General features: G+C 38.6%; 1 protein-coding gene across 2 annotated transcripts in view; it reads right to left on the bottom strand.

The window, feature by feature from the left end:
• Positions 1 to 371: 371 nt before the first annotated feature.
• Positions 372 to 25,244, bottom strand: part of SPRY3 (sprouty RTK signaling antagonist 3) — a 157,472-nt gene continuing 132,599 nt past the window's right edge. The window contains exons 2-3 of one of the 2 annotated variants that reach the window (XM_004065180.5): positions 9,967 to 10,141; positions 372 to 4,356 (exon numbers count right to left, since the gene is read on the bottom strand). In XM_004065180.5, coding sequence (XP_004065228.1) covers positions 3,384 to 4,250 — 867 coding nt within the window. In that variant the 5' untranslated portion in view covers positions 4,251 to 4,356; positions 9,967 to 10,141 and the 3' untranslated portion in view covers positions 372 to 3,383. Of the gene's footprint in view, positions 4,357 to 8,239; positions 8,675 to 9,966; positions 10,142 to 25,244 lie in introns of those variants that run through there. The other variant, XM_055375943.2, reaches the window with a different exon arrangement.

Genomic DNA, 25,244 nt, shown 5'->3' with positions numbered 1-25,244 from the left:
TGTGCTTCAGTTTTCTCATCTGTAAAATAGAGATTGGAATGATACCTATGTTGTAGAATTGTGAGGAATGAATGAGCTAATATAAATAATATGCTAAAAATAGTGCTTAGCATATAGTAAGCACTATGTAAGTATTCACTATATTTATTATTGCTGTTGTGATTAGGGAAGATGGGCTGGAACTACAGGAAAACTCTTGGCTGATGTCATATGAAATGTATCAAGGAACCAATATGTGGAAGGCAGTAGAGTTAGGGGCTAACAGTTGATTTAACTGCAAAAAAATGCTAAGCAGGAAACACCCTCTAAATATTCCTGTTTATACAGGACATGACACAAAGTAGAAAAATAATGAAAACAGAGCCTCCCTGCAGGATTTAGAGTTCTTTCATATATATTTTAAATATACATGTGCAATACATTAAAATATATAGAGATGTGTGAATATATATTTACTATATATATATATATATATATATATAAAATCACAGAAGGGATACATATGCACACTCACTCACACGTCCATGCGCATATCCCAACAGGACCCATCTATACGTAAAGCAGATGCAGTCCATATCAGGCCAACTTGGACACAAGTGAAAGCCCTGACTCAACAGCAGATTGCAGATTGCAACTGTATTTGAGTAACCCTTCAATTTCTTCTACCAAGTGTAAGGCCATTTAGAAACACACTGAGAAAGGCTCCTCTGGGTATATGGCAGAACCCAGGGCCCCTCTGGCAGTGCACAATTTGCCTGAGTTAGGACTGCAAGATTGGGATATCAAGGAGCTATCAAGGAGGAGGGGCTCGTGTTATTTTGGGGCCTGAAACTAATAAGCAAACATCCATAGAATAATTTAGCTCCAGGAACAATGCACTAGTGTCAGAGAATCCTTAGATAACTGAGCTCTAAGCACATTTCAGGCAGAAGCAGAGAAGTGTGTGTTGCTACTCATCACCATCCAGCTTGACCCAGAGAACTGGGCAGAGCTTTTCAGGGTAGATAAGTGTAAAGTACAATCAAGCAGACTTGTAAGATTAAAAAGTTACTTAAAATTGAAGGATCTGAAAGCAACATAAGAGGTTACAGGTATTGGTTTGGGTTTATAAATGTTCCAAGAAGCCTAACCTTATATATGGCACCATTTGCAGCAATATCATTAACATTATTAATAATCATCATAACATATTTATATATACAAAAATAGAGCAAAGCAATTCTAGAAGAGGAGGTGTAAGTGAAGGTGTGGGGCTCTGTGCAGCCCAAATGTCAGTACACTTCAGGAAGATTCAGAACCAACAAAAAGTGAGCGGCACATATTTCTGTAATATGTATCCAACAAAGGGACATGGAGGTCCCCTCTTCCCCCGTGTACGACTATACACTTCTCCCCACTTCTCCACCCTGCAACACACATCCATGCACACTCTAGAAGAGATGATCTATAAAGTTAGAGTCTGGAGGTCTTAAACTAAGTTGGAGCACCTTGATTTCAAGCAAGTGCCCTCAATCTCTGAATTCGTCAGTGAATTTTGGATTCACTTATAGAGGGAAACTGTATAATTCTTGTGTCTTTTAGCAGCAGTCTTTAGGAGCCTGCCATCACCACTGCAGCTTTTTCCCATTGAAGGGGGTTCACAGCACAGGCTCTCTGTACTTTTTAAGAGAGAAGTCAGTTCTCTAAATTATACATCTTTCATCTCAGTTTTTCACTGTTGCTGAAATTTAAGTTCTCAGGCAGCTGCCATTGCAGACAAAGCCAGGAGCAAGCACAGTGTGTGCAGCAAAGAGTAGATGCAATGGCGAAGATACAGCTTGGTTAGGGCTTCTTTAAGCTTTTCTTTTCCACACTTGAGCTTCTACAAGGTGACAGAGCCAAAGGTGATGTCCACTGGGGGCAGCCTCAACACCTGATAGTTAATTAGCTACCCACCATGCACTGGAGAAAGACCACCACACTAACTAGGCATGGTTCCTGAAAAGTAATTGAATGGGAATGGCTTTCTGTCACTGTTAATAGAGCCCTAGGAAAAAGTCCCATGACTCAATGTGGTACAGGGGTAAGAATACTGAACTAGGAGTCAGAAGGCCTATATTCCAGTCTCAATTCTGCTGTTAACTCAGTGTGCAGCCTTGGGGGCAAGTCCCTTCCTATCTCCAGGCCTCAGTTTTCCCATCTGTAAAATAAGGGCATTGAACTAGATTAATAGTTAAGATTCCTTCCAGCTCTAACGTTTTATGACTTTTTATGTCCATTATTAACGCCTGAGCCATGCAGTCTCAGGGAAGTTAGCTTCTAAGAGAGAACATACCTCTGTATCCTTTGCTTTGTTCATTTAGCTATAAAGCACGTCTGCCTTTGGCACTTGGGTCAGACATACAAAGTTATGAGCATCCTGATTTACTATCCTACTCAGCATGCTAGTGGAATCTGTCAGCACTATAAGTTGATTATTGAGAAAGGGAGAAAAACTCCAACTAGTTAAACCTGGAAATATAAGATAACTTCGCCTCATGCGCTCACAAACAGGTGAGAGTGGTTGTGAGCACACACACACATCGGGATACACACTATTGCTAGTGATCAGTTCATTACAGTAATCCATTTCCCTTAATAAAAATTAGTAAATAGTATAGCATAGCAAAGTTTGGCGTCTAAGGAAACATCTATGGAAAAACAGCACTTTTGGACATGTTAGAGAAAGAGGGACAGGTAGAGAGAGACAAATATAGATCAAATGAGATAGAAATACAGGCAGAGAAAGGATCAGTCTGAAAAAGAAGGAGGGGAGAAGGAGAAAGGGAGGAAGAAAGAGAAAAAGTAAAAGCAGACAGGGTGAGAATGAAGGGGAAAGGAATACAGAACAGAATAATGAAAGAGGAGAGAGGAATAAAGAAGAGAAGGGCAGTAACAGGGAGAAGGGGTCGTATTCCCTGGAAGGTTGAACGCTGTTCCACATGTACCTGTGAAAACCATCTTAGAAGAAAGCTTCCAAAGGCACAGCAGAAAACAGAGTGACGATCAGAGCCTGCATCGAGAGGTATTACATTGGGGAGCCCCTAAACCTCCACGTTGCTGGCCCTGTCAGTCCTCAGTGTTCAAACCTCATACCCATATATCACCTGAATTTGCCATGACAGCCATAAGGGCTGAGCTGGCGGGGTGTAAAGACTGAAGAGGAGTGGGATAGATACTGTGAGAAAGAACAAGGCATCCTGCACCAGGATGTACTTGGTCATTCCCCTGACACTGCAGGAACAAAAGAGGAGAGGCCCTAACTTTGGCTAGTTTATCACTCCTCCCCCTCTACAAAGATGAGGCCTATGCTTTACTGTTGGGGGCTAGAAGGAGAAAAGCTCTGGATCCACCTTGTTGGAAGGTCATACAGACTTTTCCTGGGCCTTGGGGAAGGGTGCACTACCAGAAGAGATCTTTCTGCACACAGTGTTGGTGTGCCTCTTGCAGCGGCAGCCTGGTCGCCGGAGGCTATCATAGCCCTGTTGGCACAGATGGAGGCATCCACGGGTAGGCAGGTAGCAGCACAGGCAGGGTAGGAAGAGGGAGATGAGGCTCATGGCTGCCCAGCGGACAAAGCAAGAACTAGGCCCACAAGAGCAGGGCTCATCAGCACAGTTGTCTTCATCATCAGTGGAGCAGTGGTAGAAGAGGCCCTTGACACAGCAGAGACAAGTGCCATAATCGAGGAGGCTCTCAGCAGAGCAAAGGCAGCGCTGGTTGCACAGCCAGCAGGAGGGGAGAGGGCGAGCTGCTGTGCAGGGGACACACTTGCAGCGCCCACATTCCTCACAGATGAAGAGGTGCTCAGTAGGGTGCCCTGCAGATTGCTCAGCTTCTCCCTTCAGAGCACCATCAGCCTTTGGGTGGACCCCTGCTCCAGGTTGGGTTCGGATGATGGATTGGCCTGAAGGTGAGGGTGTAATGCTGGCCAAGAGCCTTTGATCAGAGGCAGTGGTGCTATGGGACATTGAGCTGGCAATGCTAGATTGGCTCAGATGCTGAGGCAAGGGCTGCAGTTGATGGCACTGGCTGAGACTGCGGGGGAGAGAAGTAGGCATGGTAGCCAGAGACCAATCAGACTTGTGGGTTTGCACAATAAGGGAAGGGCTGGAGAGGGCCTGTTTACAGGGGGCTGGAGGCCGTTCCACATAGTCATTGCTAGCATGAGTAGAGCGCAGCTGTTCAATAGGCAGAATTTGTTGAAAATCATCTGTCACCGCAGCATCCATTTTGCCTTGATTTTTTAGCTCTGAGTGGTTTTAAGTCAGGGTGGCACTTATGGTGATAAAGAGGAGCCCTTGTAGTTACATGGATCTCAGGGCACATGAGAAAATCCTAGGAGAGAAGGCATAAAAACAGTAAATGAGAACACACAGGCATAAGTACTTTGCAAGAAACCAACAAAGCTCAGGCCCTATCACCACCGCTACCTTCAATTACTTTACAGTAATCTTCATGCTACACCTTTATTCTGTAATTAACCTCACTTACTTCTTTATAGGCAAATCTCATCATCCCTTCCAGACTATAAAGAAGTTTGGGAACAAATATCAGATAGTTGATTCTTTTTGTATTCCATCAAATGCCTAGTTTCATAGGAGCAGCTAGCTCATTCAGGTATTTGCTAGCAGAGACATCCAAGCCTTGGGCATCAGAATTCTAATACAAATGGAACCTAATATTAACTGCAAAGGCTATTTTCTGAAGCAATGCTTAAGGAAAAGAGAAAGCCTCAAAAGTCTCCCATGAGAAGTTGCATATACATATATATATATATATATATATATATATATATAACCAATCAAAATTATCTTTTCAGTGTGAATTTGTGATAAGCAGAAATAAACAGATAAGAAAGGACATTACTTGATTCAGTGAATACAGGCAAGCAAGGAGAATGCAATAAAGGCAGAGATACAGCAAACACACAGAGGGTAGGAATTAAGCTGTCTGCAGTGTAGTAGGAAAAAAAAAGGCTTCCCAAGAGTATAAGGAAACCAAGACTAATCATCTTGCAGTTCTCTTCACCTTACTGGCTGCTTTAACTTACTAAGGAAGTGATTCTTTTTAAATGGAATGGAGGCTCCAGAATCAAACTTTTGTACACGTTGGAGTAATACTGGGGATCAAGGAACTATAGAAGACAAGTCCCGAATTATTTCAAAAATCATCTGTAATTATACCTATTACTATCCTAAGTCACCTCCATATTGATGAGACTTACCAAGCAGAATCTGCTTGGACTTCTTTTCTCTATCACTACCTTACACAATAAACTGACTTTCTTAAAGGAAAGTGACATTCTTATACCATATTTAAGCTAAGTTGAATGTCTAGAAAGCATATGCTTACATTTCCATTGTACTACAGTCAGGAAGAGGTGGTTGGTCATTCCCTGAAGGATTTTACCAAGCCTAGAACTGATAATGATGACCATGGGGAAAATACTGTACAAATAGCAGACTGCTGTATTGCACCACCTAGAAGACTGAAGAGTCAAAAAGGTGTACATGAAGAAACCTAAACACAAATCCAGGAAACATCCTGGAGGCATTACGACGTAGCAAAACACTAGCATGAATAAAGTATATATTTGAGATCCATCAGATTTCAGGCCTTCTCAAAATAGATCAATTACTCACACTACTGTATGTGATGGATAGCTTGAATGAGTAATAGAAATGAACAAGTGAGAGAGGATGGTGCTTGATTACGTTTCCATAAGCAAGCAAACATGACACTGAAATGGGCCCAAAGCTCAATAACAGGAAAAACAAGGATGCAGTTCATAAAGGACTCAGTGGCTAATAATATGACCAGACTCAGTTGACTTTTGAGGCTATATCCTCATGCAAACCTGATAAGCTGAATTTACATCTGCTCATTACTTGAAAAGATTTAATTTGGTTACAAATAACCTTTTTGGCATATCACATCAAAGAACCAGTCTGACAAAAATTTCACTTTTTAACTAGTTGTTTTGGTGTTAAATAAATGCAGCATAAGAGAATGCAAATAAATATTATGGAAACTCTCAGACTCAAATATTTATGTCACTTTTGTCAAATCACTTGCTTTCTTTGGGCCTCAGTTTCACTATCTATGTGAAACTGAAGGATATGTGACGTGAACAAGGTGATCTTGAAGGACCTTGAGCCATTATGGTCTGTATTTCTTTCTATAAGTACACAATTTTATAAAATATTTCTTTTCATCCGTATCTTCTACATCTTCAAGTCCTTGGGGGTAAGGTGGGCAATGTGCCCTTATTTATTGGGGCATTCAAAAGCAAAATGTATGTTTCCTTTATTTACTTGCACTCAAAGGCTCATGCAACCTGCTACCTCTACCTTTGCTGTATCTTTATAGATTCATAGTCTCAGCATTGGAAAGGAATTGGCAGCTTTCATGTAGACACCCAAATAAAAAAGGACACATTGTTCATTTGGCTTGGAGGGTATGTAGATGTAGGAACTTGGGACTGGGAGGAGTCTTTTGACAAATTTATGAGAAATAGATTTATGTCCCATTGATCAGCTAAAGAATATGCAGAGCCCTGCAAGTCCTTTGTACTGTAAGAACAATAATATACATGCTGAATGCGGTTTAGACTAATTGATTTCCCAAAGGAAACTAGATTCAAAACATATTGAAAATTCCAGGAAGCAATAATTTAAAGGAAGTTATACAAGGTCTCAAAGTTACAGGAGATAAACAGGTGAGATTCCAAAGACAGGATTCTAGGGATGTCACTAGGTACCTCAGGGACATGCCCAGAAGGTTGAAAGCTAATCTGGGAGGAATCTAGGTCATAATATAAATGACTCAGAAACAATAATGTTCAAAGGGGATCCTGTCTGGGGAGTAGAAGGGTACATGGTGTTTAGGTTGAAAAGCTGTATTTCAATATTGATTAGATTTCTGCAAGACTGATAAATTGAGATGCTTGGTTGGATGATTAAAAGAAGCTGTGGGCATTATTTCAGTCTGAAATAATGATGCACTGTCTTGCCTACAAGTAAGGGAACTGACAGGATGAACTTAGAAGGTTTCTTCCTGCTCTGTAGAATCTTTTATTCAAATGGACTCTGGGATCTAATGTGGGAGACCTGCAGTAAGTGGACAGTAGGACCTGAATAAAATCAGAGTGTTGAGTAGGATTTAAGGATTGAATGACAATAAATTGTTTGCCATTCTGGACGTGCTGAGTCTGATCTGGCTAACAGGATGAACTGAAATAGATACTGTACAGGAAGGTAAGAGGGGAAAATATGTTGAGAAAGGAACAGGCAAGACACTGCTGTAGCACATAGGCTAGATGAAAAACTACCACTACATGAATGTTTATGATTCAGAAATCCACCCACTAAAGAGCCATTCATTGTGAGCAGCAACAGTTAAGAAACTGTGCAGTTGGCCAATTCCATAGTCTATCAAATGGGAGAGAGAGAGAGAGAATGTACACATCACATATTATTAAATAAGAGCAAAGGTGATTAAAGGTCTTGGCTGCACATTGATGGGATCTAGTGATTTTTGTCACGTAGTGCCTCTGCAGTAATGAATGATGCATTGTAAACCCACTCCCATCACAGTCTCTCTGGCCAGGTGCTCATAGCTTTCTAAACAGTTTTTCTGTAGCCCTGAATTTGCCATGTTCAACCTGAAAAAAATTTCTTTTCTTATGCCAATTTAGGGACTAGAAAGCTAAGCCCATTCAAGAAATGCTAATGTTTGTTAATGAAAGAAAATGTATTTTCTCCCTGGAACCTAAAATCTGCCATGTTGAGAATAAAGTTGAAAACTTTCCTATCTAGAGCCCTTCTATGCTAACACCGCAAGACAGTTCTGATTTCTATGGTAAATCCTTTCCGATACAGTATGACTCAATGTTGATTTCAAAGAAGAGTGAGGAAGAGGAGATCCTGGCTCTTGTTTTCTCCCACTCTCATGGGTTCAATGCTGTTTTGTACCCTACTGTGTAATGGCTCTTAGGTGTGTTGCTTTTTTCTATGCTCTGCTGTTATATACACTCCTTCTCAGAATAACTGAAAGCAAACATAGGGGGAATTTCTGCTTTGGCTTTATATGTTTTCTTAGTTCTACTGTTCCAAAGTCTGCTCTCTAAAAATCCCTCTCTGTGCAAAAAGCATTTGCATCTCTATCAAAGCACTCCCCCCTTACAAATACCAAGTTGTATATAGTTTACATTACTAACCTCTCTGCCACTGACTGGGCCTCCCTCCTACCGCATACATCTTGTTGGAGCTGCCAGGTTCTCACCACATTTAACTCTTAACTTGTCACTTTGCTACCGTAGTCCTATTCATTACTTTAATGGTTTCATTAAGACTCATAGCAGTTTATTTCAAACCAGGGAGTCTTGCAGTTTTAAGACCTTGAATGTTAAAAGATATAGGTCTTTTAGTGATGAATGATACAGGGAAAAGTTGTAATACCAAATGAATTCACATCTAATCCTGAGGAAAATTGTAAGAAGAAGCTGGTTGTTCATCTAAGAAGCAGGAATTTTTTTTAAAAAACTCAAATCCTTTTATATGACACAAGAAATTTAAGGTCTAGTCCTAATGGTAGCTCTACTTTGCTGTGTGGCTGTAGGCAAATGACCTCCATTCTGGTCCTCGGTTTCTTCATCTGCAAAATAAAAGGAGGGTTTTTAAAGGCCTTTCTTGTCCAGATGCTCTAAATTTTATGTTGGGTTTGTTGGTTGCATTTCTCTGTTTCAAAAGTCTTTAAGGAAGAATTAGTCTCCTTTCCTTTAGGTTCTTTACTTCCTCACTACTCAACTCCTCAACTCTTAATAAATATCTTCAAATCTAAGTCACTCAGATCACTATCTAGACTGTTTCACAGCTAGAGAGACCTAAAAACAGAACACAAAGAGACAAATATATAGAATGTTATAGTAATGTCTTTGTATATGTTTGTTTAGAGGCAAGGAGAGCAAGACCAATATTTCATTGTGGATAAACGGCTAGCCTGTGCCTTATTTGTATTTATGAATGCAGCCGACTTTTTGGGAACATGATTTAACACCTGGTATATCCAAATTCATGTGATAACACATCATGATACAGTGAGGTTTTAATATTGCCAGAAAAGCAACAATAGTTTCCATTTCAAAATAGATTTTCTGCTTAAGAGTTCAAGGTCTGTTTTCTGTTCATCCAACTTGGTTTGCAGCATGCAGAGGTGAAGAATGATAACTATAATTAGCTTCATGGAAGTGAGTGTGCAGTAAACCATTGCCCTAGGTCCTATCAAATGCCTATTGGCTAACTAGACGTGCTCACAGGTTCTCACTTTTGACAAAATTTCCATATGCCACACAGAGACATGTGCACACGTACCCAGGCACGGATCCAGAGATTTCTAAATCACTGCTCTGACTCAATGTAAGTGGGGGGTTATGCCGTGTCAGCTTGCGCCATGTCTACCCAGGGCAAGGTGATGTGATGAAATCTGAACGATGCACAGCCCAGACTTGTGAGCCAATAGCAGGCTAGCCCCATGCTGACAGGATGCCCGCTGGGCAGCCAGACTGGCCTTAGCACGGGCTCTCTCTCTGTCCTCAGCTTGGGTGGTTAGGCTGCGTTTTGAGGGGTTTAGGCAAGTACCAAAATGCATTTAAAGGTTAACAGGCTAGAAATTAAATTGACATTCGCCTAGAAAAATATTATTTTGAAGTTCTATTTGGATTTACACATTTCCAATGTGGATAGTTTTCTGCGAGAGCCGATTTATTTAAATATAATTTAAAGGGTTTTCATTTTATTTTATCCATGCGCTTGCGCGCGCGCGCCCAAGCGCGCGCGCACACACACGCACACACAGAGACAGCACAGGATGGCTGGAATGAATGGCAATCTGTGCATTGCATAGAAAGAATTCTGGGTTTTTAAAGAGCTAATTTCTATGGCTTACCTTGAGGAAAGGGTTTATCCATGCTGAGAAAAGCAGAAGAACTAATGCCCCATCTGGCCCAAAGGATCTCTTCTCCTCAGTCTTTAGGTTTCTCCACCTCTCTTCGGAAAGTCTGAATGAAAACTCCTTCACTGGCAGGCAGTGGAGCCAGAAACAGAGATAGTTCTGTCTTGTTCTTTGACACAGCAGAGAAAACACAAAACAAAACAAAACAAAACAAAACAAAACAAAAAAACGGGGGAGGGGGCGAGTCAAACCTGTAGTGGCATATACTTTGTATAGATTTTACAGGCAGATCTAAATCTTGATGGACGTATTTCCCAAAGAAAGCTCAGCAGGGTAAGTTGTTCACCTCCTCCTCTTTCTCCTCCTCCTCTTCTTTCTCCTCCTCCTCCGCCTCTTTCTCCTCCCCCTTCTCCTCCTCCTCCTGTTTCTTTTCCCCTCCTCCTCCAGTATTTTCCTTCCCCTCCTCTTGCCCTCCCCTTTCCCTCCTCCCCTTCTTCCTCCTTTACCTCCTCCCCCTCCTTCTCTTTTGCCTCCGCCTCCGCCTCCACCTTGGTCTCGCTCTCCTCCAATCTGACAGATGAACCGAAGCAGCAGAAACTGCAGTTGTAGACACAGGGTATCTCAACGGAGCAATAGATACCGCCAGTGTGTGATTATTTATATGGCTCAGGGTGTGTTGGTATATAATCTGCAGTGGGGGCAGGGAGTGAGGTTGCAGTGTGTTCAGCTTAGCTAGCTGGCCGTTTTGTGAATGTAGATGATTTCTGGAGGTCTTGTGAATGGGTTATAGGGGAGGATGGGAAAGAAGGGATTTATTGCTCCTTGTTATAATTTCTTTCTCTCCCCCCTCCCCCCGCGTGTCGTTTGCTTTCCCGGAGCTGTAGCTCTTAATGCTTGGCTAAGTGGCGTCATCCAGATGAAATTGAATCGACCCATTAAAACTCCCCATAGGAATCTCTGTATCCGGTGCCTGGGTAATGACTGAAACAAAATTTAAAGGAACGTGGGGGTGGGGTGGAGAGTAACAATTTTAAGGAGGTCTCATTTAAATAGCTTTGCCAATCACATTTCTACCAATCTACTCAGCCTGTGCCGAGTGATTGCAGCTTCAATAAGATGAAGAGAAAGAGCTTCTCCTTTGTTTAAGGGTTCCTCCCACCTCTTCCTCATGTGTTCCCACTTTTTCAGCCCTAATGATTGTCCATCCATTGCCACTGGGAAACCATTACCCAACCTACTTTCCCTTTAGCATGGCATGCATTCAACAACAAATATTTATTAAGTACCTTCCTTTGTGCTAGGTGTTGTGGATTCCTGCCTTCATGGAGCCTCCCTGGGACTGAAAATAAAGCAGCCTTGGACATTTTCTCTTAAAGCCAAGGACAAAGCTTTCTGTAAATTACCCTCAGTCCACTGTTTAATTCAATAGGAAAGGATCTTTCTTCTGGGCATCCAGACAGAAGAACTTGGATGACAGCAAGCTTTATATTTAAAATAAAGGAGATCTGATTTCAAGTCCTATTTCAATGGACAAGTGGCAGGAGCTTGGCCATCAGCATTCTTAGGATGCTTTGGTTACCTCATCCATAAAATTGAGATGGTAAATGGTGACAGTTCAGAGTAAAACAAACTGTGAGTCAGGAAACTGAGATTCTTAATCTTATTCTGACTCCTTGTGTGACCTTAGCAATTTTCTTCCCCTCTAGAGTGTCAATTTTTACATTAACATGAGGGGATCTGATTAGGTAATTGCTAACGTCCTTTCTACCTCTGACACTCTGTCATTTACCCTCTCTCAGATGTGTTAAGAAGACAAAAGAAATAATGAGATTTAAAAAAGTACGGCTGTGTGGGTCTGCATGCTCCTGTGTGTATGTATATGTTTAAGGTGCTCCAAACAGTTGTGATGACATGTATTGTAGGTATATGTGTGTGTGCATGCGTGCATGCCTGTGTATGTGCGTGTGTGTAATTTCTAAACAAATCCAGCTCTCTTTTCCCATTTGGAATTTCTAGTCAGGAGATTTTCCTATGTAAATTCTCTTTTGTGATTCACACCTTTTCTTTACTCTTAACATTGGCTTGAACTTATCAAGATCATGAAAACCCTTAAAGCTAAACTGTAGGTTCATCTACAGAAGAAAATATACTTGCTGATATATTTTTTCACCCACTTATTCAACAAATATTTATTGCACATTAACGATGTGTCAAGCACTGTACTAACTAGATTCAGGTCAAATAGATCAGGGTTCAAATTTTTGCTCCTCAACCTGGGAGCTACCTCACTTTAGGCAATTCAATTAAACTCTCTGGCATATAGCAAGCACCCCATGAATAGTAGCTATGAATGTTAAGAAATTGTTCTTGCTCTAATGTAACCCATAGGAGAGGCAAGAGATGATTTCAATTTGAAGCCCTTTTATGTTTTAAAGTCTAGTTTTAAAGTTGAATAGCTGGATTGCCTAATTCCTTTCCCTCCTTTACTCTGTGGGCCTATATTAAGGCAACAATGAAAACAATTGGGATTATTCAGCCTTCTTACCTCTTAGGATGATACCCATGACAAAAAAAAAGTTATATTGATGATCATTCATTCATTCAGCCATGCCTGCTATGGGCCACTCACTAAAGGCTAGTAATTCAACAGCTAGATTTCCTGCGCTCCTGGAATGGACATTCAAGTGGGCAGGGTGACATGTTTACTCTTTGCCAGGTGTTGTTCTATGAATTTTACATGTTTTAACCTATTTAATTCTCACAACAAACCTATGAGGTATATTAATGAATTATACTGATTTTTAAAATGAGAAACCAAGGTCCAAAGACCTTAAGTAACTTGTCCAAGGTTACACAGTTGGCAATTTGCAGATCTAGGATTTTAACTCAGGCTGACTCACTCCAGAGCTTGTACTTTTAACCACTATACCACAGTATCCAACCATCTGCAAATCCCTTCAGGGATTTTTGTTCTAACTTTTAAAAATTATTTGGTAAATGCTATGGTCTGAGTATTTGTGTCTCTCCAAAATTCCTGTGTTGAAACCTATCCACCAATATGATAATATTAGGAGGTGGGGCCTTTGGGAGGTGACTAAATAATGTATATGGAGCCCTCATGAATGGGATTAGTTCTCTTATAAAAGAGTCCTCGAAGACCTGCCTTGGCACTTCCATCATGTGAGGACACAGTGAGAAGGTGCTGTCTATGAGGAAGTCGGACTCCCCCAGACACTGGTAACACCTTAATCTTGGACTTCCCAGCCTTTACAACTGTAAGAAATACATTTCTGTTGTTTATAAGTTATCTAGTCAAAGGTATTTTGTTACAGTAGCCCAATAAGACTAAGATAATATTCCTGAATATCCTATAGGCCTAGCAGTCACTTATTGCAGGAAAAGCCTTGCCTAATCACCTCTCTCTTCAAAAGACCAGTTTAGAACAGATTTGTCCTCTTCTTTGTGCTCCAGAGGCCCCCTTTGTGCTTACCATCATTGCAGAACTTATCACACTTTATTATAATTGTCTGTCTCCCAGTTTAGACAGTGATCTCTTTGAGGGCAAATATAATATTTATTATATTTGTCTTCACTGCCACATCCCCAAGGCCTAGCATACTGATCACTAAATTAATACTTATTGAATGAATGGATAACCAATTTTTGGAAATATACATGAATATCTTTATTTGTTCTTTAAGCTGTTTTGTGTCTAAAAGACAATTCGAAGTTCCATGATTTTTGATAGGCTATCACTATAGTACAATTATATACAGAAATTTGATGTTGAGACATTACAAAACTCACTATGTATTGCCAGACAACTTCTTTTACAAACTTGTTAGATTGTTGTAGCAGTGCACTTCAGAAAATTTGTTTTCTTAGCTCCTTAGTTAATGGTGTACTCTTCAGAAAACATATTTTGACAGATTCATTGAGTTGTCCAAGATCATACAGCTAGTAAGTGGCAGCATTGGGCCTAGTAGTGAACACAGGTCTCCTGTTTCCCAATCCAATGCCTTCTTTCTCTTTTTAAGGCACCTTGCTGACATTAATTCAATTCCAGTTGAATTTGGATGTATTGTCTCAGCACAGATCAACACATCTATTTCTGAAAGCCATTGATTTTCAATAAATAAATAAGTAACCTTGAAGGACACCAGAAAAGTCACCCTGCCTTGGAAATATCTTCTTTACTAAGTCTGTTTTAGAAACCTCTGAGTTATGATTTTGTAATGAATAAAATACATCTTTCCACGCTTTGTAGTAACTGGTTGTTCAGATCATTTCTGATATGACAGTTAACTCAAAAACATATTGAAAGAAGGGAGAGTATATCTAACAGAGCATACTGAAAAAGAGACTAGGGCATGGGTGAAAGTGATGAAGGAGTTACAAATGTTGAAATAAATTAGATAGGTAAGGATTCAAAGAGGAATTGAGATCTGGGCAGAAAATGAATAACCATATATAATTCACATGAAGGGTACATGTGGAAAGCTGGATTGGTAGCAATGTGCATGGAGTCTGCAAAGAGTGAAACATTCAAACTGTCTTATGTAAGAGGTATATTGAAGAGAGGATTGGAATATATAGTGCTGGAGAATAACTCGAATGACAGGCAATTTAGACTTAATGCTCTGGGAATTAGAAATAAATTTTAGAACAAAGGAATAAAATATGAAAATAAGCCACATTTAAGAAAGATACACTGGGCATGATATATAGGAGTGGGGAGATACTAGAGTCAGGTCAGCCAAATTGGGGTATTTTGGAGTAATCTAAACAGAAAATGATAAGGGCCTGGTTAGGGAATTGACAGTGAGAATGGGAAGTAAGGATGAGATGTTTTCAGTTGAATATGGTAATGGCAATGATATCATTGCATACTGAGAAGTTGGAAGGGGGAGGTCAGTTTAAAGGAATAAATATATGATATTAGAGTTGTAAAGAACTTTGGCTGGGGTATGATTAATCCTGTCACCCAGGTAGTAAGCAGGCTACCCAATTAGTTTTTCAACTCTTTATCCTTTCCCTCCCTCCCTCCTCTAGCAGTCCGCAGTGTCTGTTGTTGCCATCTTTATGTCCATGAGTACCCAATGTTAAGCTCCCACTTATAAGTGAGAACATGAGGTTTTTTTGTTGTTCCTGTATTATTTCACTTAGGAAAATGGCCTCCAGCTGCATCCATGTTGCAGCAAAGAACATGATTTTGTTCTTTTTTTGTGGCTGCATAGTATTCCATGGTGTACCATATTTTCTTTATCCAATCCACTGCTGATGGGCACCCAGGTTGATTGATTCCATGTCTTTGCCATTGTGAATAGTGCTGCAAAGAACATATGAGTGCATGTGTCTTTCTGGTAGAATGATTTATTTTCCTTTGGATATATACCCAATATTAGGATTGCTGGGTTGAATGGTGGTTCTGTTTGAAGTTTTTTTTGAGAAACCTCCAAACTGCTTTCTACAGTGGTTGAACTAATTTATATTTATATTCCCACCAACAGTGTATAAGCATACTCTTTTATCTGCAGCCTTGCCAACATCTGTTGATTTTTGACTTCTTAATAATAGCCATTCGGACTGGTGTGAGACCAACCTCAATTATAAAATTGTATTCAAAACCACAGGCTACCTGCTCATCCTGATTTCTCTTTTATTTGAGATGACATCACAAATGCTTTAGTTACACAAGTTTGAAGCTTTAGCATCTATTTAACCTTTCTCTCTGTTAGACTCCACTCATAAATGAATCAGGTATTATTGTTTCTGCCTCCAAATAGTCCAAAGACTACATCAAATATTATTTTCTCTACAATATAATCCATTGTCTCATCATCCAGAAATACCTCTGAACTCTCATGACAATGTAGTTATACTTCTCTTACGGTATTTATCACTTTTTAATTTGTACTGTAGTAACTTATGTATATGTCTTATCTTTCCAACTAGAATTGGCTCCTTGAAGATTCATATATGACCCCTTCAAGGTACTGTTTACTGTGATTTTCATAAGATAAACTCTTGTTGAGAAAAACCAGGAAATACCAAGTTAGTGGCAGAGCCAGGAGTAGAATCCAAGTCTCCTGACACTTGGTCTAGTATTCCTTTCACTATACCATAAATAGGGAAGATAATGAGATCTTTGAGTTATTCTTTAGAAGTGTTGAATTTGAGGTAAAGATGAGACATTTTCAAGTAGGAATATTTGGTACAAAGTTAGAGATATGGTACTAGAATTTGAGTGACAAGACAGGAGAGGAACTTGAGGAATTTTAAGGCTTGTTAACATGAAAGAGATCATTGGAGTTTTGAAAATGGATGAAATTGCTGAGGTAGAGGAAAGGGAGAGTGAAAAGGACTGTGTTACCATGTGGAACAGTTAGAGAGCAAAAGGATACAGAAGAATCATATAGCCAACAAACATATGAAAAAATGCTCCATATCACTAATCAGAAAAATGCAAATCAAAACCACAATGAGATACCATCTCACACCAGTCAGAATGGCTACTATTAAAAAGTAAAAAAAAAAAAAAAAAATAGGTGCTGGCAAGGCTGCAGAGAAAAGGGAACACTTATGCCCTGTTGTTGAGAATGTAAATTAGTTCAACTACTGTGGAAAGCAGTTTGGAGATTTCTCAAAAAGCTTAAAATAGAACTACCATTCGACCCAGCAATATAACCAAAGGAAAATAAATTGTTCTACCAAAAAGGCACATGCATGTGCCTGTTCATCACAGTACTATTCACAATAGCAAAGACATGGAAACAACCTGGGTGCCCATCAGTGGTAGACTGGATAAAGAAAATAAGGCACATACACACCATGGAATACTATGCAGCCATGAAAAAGAACAAATTCTGTTTGTTTTTTTTTTTTTGGCAGCAACATGGATGCAGCTGGAAGCCATTATCATGAGCGAATTAAATCAGTAACACAGAACCATATACCTCATGTTCTCACTTATAAGTGGGAGATAAACTTTTGGTGGACAGAAAGATGGGAACAATAAACACTAGGGACTCCAAAAGAGAGGAGGCAGATAGGAGGACAAGGGCTGAAAAACTACATATTGGGCACTATGCTCACTACCTAGGTGATAGGATCAATCATACTCCAAACCTCAGCATCACACAATATACCAATGTAACAAACCTGCACAAGTACCCCTTAAATCTAAAATGAAAATTGAAATTAAAATAAGAAGAATCAGTGAAGAAACAAGAGAAGGAGTAAGCAGATATTAGAAAGGAATCAGGATACACATTGTCACAGAAAAGCAGAGAGAGTTTCAATAAAGATGGGGTAGTCAAAATGGGCTAATAGTGAAGAGAAATTAGGATAAGTAATTTAAAGTATTCAATGAATTTAGCCCCATAGGGCTATTGGTGACTTATTGAAAATGGTTTTGGTGGTAAAATGTCAAATCTCAGTATGTTGGAAGTGTGTGAGGGAGGGACAAAGTGGTTCTATGTAGAGAAAACTGGACTTACCTGCTGTGTGGCTTTGGCAAGTCATTCTTCATCTCTAGGCCCTATTTTCCTTATCTGTGACACAGTAAGTTTGAATATAAAACAAACATATATGGAGTACATACGTAAGGTAAGGCAATATACTTGATATGTGAGATACGGAAATGAATGTGACATGGTATGCCATGTAGTAGGTTATCAATACATATTGGTTGAACGAATAAATGAATAGTTTTATCCTCTCATTACTCACAGTCTGCTAAAACAAATGGATAGAAGAACAGAGGGGTTAAATAATGATGGGCTAGCCAAAATGGCCTAATACTGAAGAGAAATACAGTTATATAAACACATAAACTGCAATAGAATCTGTCAATAAGTCAAGTCAGAGATGACTGTGGCCTGAATCATTGTAGGGACTGTGTGGATGAAGAAAAGTTGATGATTGGTAGAAGGTAGAATAAACAAGATTTAATGACTTATGTGGGGTGTTAGTAGTTCCATTTACTGAGATATGGAGGAAATATAAGAAAGCTTCGGGTACACTGGGTTTCAGGTGCCCATGTAATGTCTAGATGGTAATATAGGCAATATTATACATGGGTTCTGAGCTTAGAAGAGGATCTGGATCAGGAATAGAAATATGGACATCAGTAGGGTACATATTTAAGCCATGTGAATGGATCACCCTAGCCAGACAGAGTGTGTAAAATGTTACAGTGATAGAAAGGTAGAGGTTGAAACATTGGAGAGCACCTATATTTAAGGTGTTGGCAGGAACAAAGCCCATAAAATATACTGAGAAGGAATAGGAAGAAAGCTGGCAGGAGAATCATGTGCGTGGTACCTGGAAGCCAAGGAAGTAGAATATTTGAAGTTAAGAATGATTAACTATTAATTCCAACAGAGTGATCATATGAGATACATAAAGTATCCACTGGATTTGGCAATTTGAAGATTACTAGTAAATTTGGTGGAGGTGCGTGTTTCTTTTTAGAGTGTGATTCTCAGGCAGGGCTGCACATCAGAATTATATATGGAACTTTATCAAGCTACATACTCCTAAACCTTGCCTCCAGAGATTTTTTGTTCAGAGATCTTGAGTGAGACCCAGAGAAGCTGCATTTTCAAAAAGTCCCAAATGATCCTTGGATGTATCATGCAAAAAGCATGATACATCCATCACCTCCAGACCATTACAAGAATTATTCTCCTTGCCTGGGGTGATGGAAAATACCAAATCTACATCTCTGGCTCAGACCTCTAGCTGAACTCTAGATCCACATATCCAACTACCTATCAGACAGCTGTACTCGTTATCTTCCTTTCTCCATCAAACATGACAAAGGGTGAGGAGAATTGCTATTTTATATATGGTTATGGAAAGTCTCCCTCACTAAGTGACATTTGAGGTGAGTCTCAAAGTGAGGGAGCAAGCCATCCAGCTATATGGGGAAGGCTTCTCCCACAGAGAGGAAACAGTAAATGCAAATCCCTGAGGCCAGAATGTACTTGATGTGTTCTAGGAGGAGCAAAGAGATCAGCACGCCTATGCCTAGAGTGGGAAGGGTGAGGGAAGATTAGTAGCAAATGAAACCAGAGAGGTATCAGAGGGTTACATCACGTGGAGTCTTGCAGACCATGTTAAATATTTTGCATTTTACTCAGGGTGGGCTGAGAAGATATTGTAGGGTTTTGTGCAAAGGAATGACAGAATATGACTTGTGATTTTAAAAAGATCTCTCTGGCTGCCCTGTAGAGTATATATTCAGAAGAGGGGTTTATGTTGGAAGCAGGAAAACAATTAGGGAGCTATCGCAACTGTCTAGATGAGAGAGTGGTAATAGTGGAAGTGATGAATTAAAGTTAGAAGTTAGAATTCTAGTTATATTTTGTTCCATCAAAATACCCATTCTCTAGTTTTTTTTTCTCATTCAGTGAAAGGCATCACGTATATTTTCCCAACACAACATATGTTGTTTGTATTTGTGTGTGTATGTATCTAAATGTACCTGTAAGTCTCTGTGTCTTGTAAAGGAGCAGTAGATGGCATTGTACTTATGAACACAATTATATTTATTCCTATTGGAAAAGGAAAACTTTCTCCTCATTTCCATCCTCCTCCACATGCATTCTGTTTTTGATGGCTCAAATCATGAATTCTCTGTCTTTTCCTAATGTATCCTAACCTGAGCCTATCTGCATGCCCTATGTGAGTTCCCTAAGTCACACAAGCATGACATCTCCATAGAGAACTTACCTCTATGACACCTATCGGATGCTTCAAATATATCTTTATATATGGCCTGTCATACTTCTGACTAGGTCCCTGTGTCTACAGTGGTATGCCAGATATGTACCATGGATGTGGTGAATATTGCATTAAGCACCTGGCCACATGGTGTTCAGATTCCGGTATTAACTTAGCAGGATACTTCCCTGCTCCACATACACACCAACATATACTTCACTTTTCTCAGCTGTATAAATTATTTTCTCATTAATCAGAAGTTTTAAAACTTAGGAATGGGACAAGCAGACAAAGTGGGGCAAGTCCTTGTGAATGTCAGAAACTCTGAGGTAGCTGATATGACCATGTTCCACTCTCCTCTATAAGGGAGGCCAGCATGCTGCAGGTGACAACAGTGCAGAGGATTGCTTTCAGTTCTGGGAGCAGTTTATTTTCAGAACTGACATCCTACCCAGTACTAAATATAGCCAATCTCTTCCTTTCAAACAACGGTTTCTTTTCTGTTAAACTTCAATAAAGTTCTTAGCTCTGTATTACAAGGTCTCCCCCAACCATCCTACCTTCATGAACTTTATTCTTGTTATACTTTCTCTCCCCAGCCACCTACTTTCCTCTCCCTGGCCTCTTTGGTTTCTCCTCCTTCTAACTTTCTTCTCTTTTCTATTTGTCTTCTCTGCTTTCTTGGAGTCTTTCACTATCTCCCTCTGGCACTTTCTTCTTCATGCCCCCAACTTTTAAAAAGGAAATCCCTTAGGAACACTCTCTCCAACAAGCCAAGGAAAAGCAGATGCCCCCCAAAGGCTAAAAATAAGATGCTTTGTTTGCTTATTTTAAAATCTTCCCAGGCTGGAGACAGATCTCCTTATATGCCAACTGGTTGACATGTAATATTAATGACATCCTTGCATTTATTGAGCATTTACAGTGTATTGTTTCAGGTATTTTATATATATAATCTCACAAAAATCCTCTAAGGAAGGTGCCAAAATAACCCACAGTTTAGAATGGGGCAACTGAGGCCAAGAGAGGTAAAGGTATGTTTTAGGCAAAACAGCAAATATATAGCATAAATGAGATTTGAACCCAAGCAGTTTAACTCCAGAGCCCATACCCTCAACTCCCATGCCACACTACTTCTCTACATTAGGGTTAATGTCTATTGTATGCCTTCTAAATAAAGAGGGAGTAGTTACAGGGGAAGGAAGACTGAAGATTGGGAAGCATCTAAAATAGCTCTGAGCTGATAAAGAAGATTAACTTTTGCTTTTAATAAAGTAAAATGCGAAGCAATTCAAAGACATTGGGGTAAAAGACTAAACTGGGATGTGTTCACTTTCACTTTTTACTGCAAGTTTTGACTAAGAATTCTGAGATTTAGGCACTAGTAATCTCATTACTCTCCAGTTAGACTATGTGACTTCACCAGGACTCAAACAATGTTTACAGTTTTTGTAGATATATTGCAAATTCTGCACTGTTATAGGGGCAAATGGTAGAGTGGTTATATCCATACAATGGATTACTACTCAACAATACAAATGACTTATTTTTTCCACTGCTGTTACCCAACAGCCTGCAGGGTGTGTGTGTGTGTGTGTGTGTGTGCGTGCACGTGTGAGTATGCACACAAAATTATTTTTGCAATTATATATATCTATTTGTAACAAACTTCCATAGCAAATTCTCTATTTAAAATACACACACACACACAAGTTCAGCTACATGGCAATATACAAGATTAATCAATATACAAAAGTAAGTTGTGTATCTACATACTAGCAATGAACAACCTGAAAATGCAATTAAGAAAACAACTCCATTTACAATAGCATCTAAAAGAATAAAATAGGAATACATTTAACAAAAAAATACAAGACATACACTGAAAACTACAGAACATTGTTGAAAGAAGTTAAAGCAGACCTATATAAATGGAAAGACACTCCATATTCGTAGATTGAAAGATTTAATATTGTTAAGATGGAAATACTCTCCAAAGTGATCTACAGAAAACATAATCCCTATCAAAGTCCCAGCCAGATTTTTTTGCAAAAATTCATGAATGAACCCTAAAATTCATATGGAAATGCAAGGGGTACAGAATAGTCAAAACAATCTTGAAAAGGAAGAACAAAATAAAAGTATTAAATCTTTCTGACTTCAAAGCTTACTACAATAATACAGTAATCAAGATGGTATAGTACTGGAATAAGGATATACATATAGTCAAATGTAATATAATTGAGAGTCCAGAAATAAAACCTTACGTTTATGATCCATTGATTTTCTACAAGGGAGTCAGCACAATTTAATGGAGAAAGAATAATCTCTTCAACAAATGGTGCTGGAACAACTGAATAGCCACATGCAAAAGAATGAAGTTGGACTCCTACTTCAAATCATATGCTGTACAAAAAATTAACTCAAAATCATAGACATAAATGTATGAGCCAAAACTACAAAACTCTTAGAATAAAACATAGGAGTAAATATTTGTGACCTTGGATTAGGCATAGTATTCCTAGACGCAACAAGAAAAGCACAAGTGACAAAAGAAGAAATAGATAAATTACGTTTCTTCAAAATCAAAACCTTTTTTTCCTGCCAAAAATATAATCAATAATGTGAAAATGCAACCCACAGAATAGGAGAAAATGTTTACCAGTCATATATCTGATAAGGAACTTGTATCCACAATAGATAAAGATCTTCAACTCAACAACTAAAACAAAGAAACAAATAGAAAAACGGGCAAAGGATTTGAATAGACATCTCTTCAAAGACACACAAATGGCCAATATGTGCATGAAAACTTGCTCAATAACATCAGTCATTAGGGGAATGCAAAGCAGAAACAAAATTAGATACAACTTAATACCCATTAGAATGGCCAAAATCAAAACAACAGACAATCACACGTGGTAGTGAGGATGTGAAGAAATTGGAAGCCTCATACACTGCTGGTGAGATTGTAAATCTCACAGCACTTTGTGAGTGGTGCAGCCACTTTGGAAGACAGTTTGGAATTTTCTTGAAATGTTAAACATGAAGTTATCATATGATCTAGTAATTCTATTCCTAGATATATAACCAAAAAAGTTGAAAACATGTGTCTATACAAAAACATGTACATGAATGTTCAATAGGATTATTCAGAATAATTGTTGAAAGATTGTTCAGTAGGACAGGCTAAACAAAACGTGACCTATCCATACAATGGAATATTTTCTAGACACAAAAGGACGAAGCACTGATACATCCTACAATATGAATGAACCTTGAAAACATCACAATAAATGAAAGAAGCCAGACACAAAAGGTCATATATTATAATATTCAATTTATGTGAAATGTCCAGAAAATGCAAATCCACAAAGAAAAGTCAATTTGTGGTTTCAGGGACTGAGGGAAAGGAGAAATTGTGAGTGACTTCTAATGGGTACAGGGTTTCTTTTTGGGTTGATGAAAACATTATGGTATAAGATAGTGGTGATAGTTGTACAACGTTGAGAATATACTAAAAACTATTAAATTGTGCACATTACATGGGTGACTTATTGCATGTGAATTATGTTTCAATAAAGCTGTTTTTTAAAGAATACATTTGGGAGACTGTTTAGTCCTCATGCAAACAGACTCCTGTTATATTTGACTCTTCTCTTTGCCAGAAGTACCAGTCTCTAACTGATAAATATTTAGATTGTTTTCAGACTTTTGGTATTACAAAAATGCTGCAATAAATATCTTTTACATGTATTTTGGATATTTGTGCTAATATATCTATAGCACAAATTTCTAAAGAGAAAATGCTGGGACAAATACATGTTTTGAAATGTTGATTAATATTGCCAAATTGCTCTCCAAAAAGCTTACTGGTAAGGAGTTTAGGAGAATGCTCATTTTCTCACACTCTTACCAACCAAGTATATTATCAAATTTCTCAACCTTTTTCTATCTGAGAAGTAAAAAATGATATCTTGAGTTTTAAAAATTTGAGTGAGATTCAATACTTTTAAATATAAATATTGGCTATTTATATGTCTCATTTTGAGAACTGTATTTTCTTGTTCTTTGTCCATTTTTTCTATTTTTTCTTATTATGGATCTGTAAGAACTTAATAGATACATTTAAATATCAATAGTAATATATATATATATCAAGACATTAAACCTGTAGCATAAACATTACTTTTTTATCACTTTGCCATTGGTCTTTTTAATTAACTTATAATACTCCATGCTTTGCAAATGTTTTAAATTGTTATGCAGTCAAACTCATCGATCATGTTTTCCATTATGGAATTATAGCATCTAGGTTTTGTGCCTTATCTCCTTGTGCTTTTTTTTTTGGTATTTCTTATCTTTTGATGATTTCATATTTTTTGATAGCTCTTTGATCCATTTGAGTTAATTTTGGTGAAGGGATGAGTTAGCGATCCAGTAGAGCTACCCCATAGGGATATGTAGCTTATGTGCTACACCAAGGTGCCTGGAAGAGGATATTCACTTTGACTTTATAGTTTAAAATTTTTACCGGAATCTGTCTAGACATGTGTCATTCTTCCCATTGTTGCTACTTGAGACTTGGTGGGCTCTTTCGATCTGAACACTTAAGTCCTTTTTCAATTTAAGGAAATTTTAGTCCATTATTTGATTTCCTCATCCCCTCCTCTCCTTTTCCTTTCCTTTATTTTATTTTATTTTATTTTATTTTATTTTATTTTATTTCCCTTCCCTTGCTTTCCTTTTCTTTCCAACTCTCATTAAACAGACATTGGGATTCTCATAAATATCTATATGTCTCTTACTTTTTTCATACAATTTCCTTTTTTTATATTGCATCCTGGCAGAATCACTATGTCCAATCTTCTGTTTTCAGTTGTGTACATACCACTAGTCACCCCTTTAGTAAGGGGAAAATATTTTGGCAATTGTATTTTTAATTTAAAAAATCTATATAGTAAACATTTGTCATATTTGTGTCTGACCAACATATCATGTATAGCCTTTCTATATGTGGAAAAAATTCTTACATTATAATATTTACCTCTTAAATGTAGAAGTCAAAACTCAAACTTCTCTGTTGAAACTACAATGTAGGAATATGACTTATGTTCTACCAGTAAGATGCCCTGACATGAGACTGATTCAGAATTGAAGCCATGCAGAAGGTAGAACTGTATGGTTTCCATTGTTGGAATAGGTAGTAGCAAAGGGACTTGACTTTGGGGGATGGCAGAGATTGCAAGGTCAAGTTCTTAATAAAGTAGTGGCATCAGTGCTGGCAGCAGTAGCTGCTGCAGTAAAGTCAATTTCTTGGCATCTAATTGTAGGAGCAACAGTTTTTCTTATCAGGGCAGCGCTGTGGCAATGGTCCTGGACATTATTTCTGGAAGCTGAACCTCAAGCTTGGTTTTCCAGCCTTCTTTTAATAAATAGCTACTTTTCTGTAGTATACTTACACAATCTCAATTTCAGCATCCCCTTTTCAAGCCATCTTTTCCTGTCTTTTCTGCTCACTCCTTCTAATGCCCCAAATCCAA

This window comes from Gorilla gorilla, chromosome X (assembly GCF_029281585.2).
Source record: "Gorilla gorilla gorilla isolate KB3781 chromosome X, NHGRI_mGorGor1-v2.1_pri, whole genome shotgun sequence".
Lineage (NCBI taxonomy): Eukaryota > Metazoa > Chordata > Mammalia > Primates > Hominidae > Gorilla > Gorilla gorilla.
Note: the sequence above shows the minus strand (reverse complement) of the source record. Positions and strands in the feature narration are given on the sequence as shown.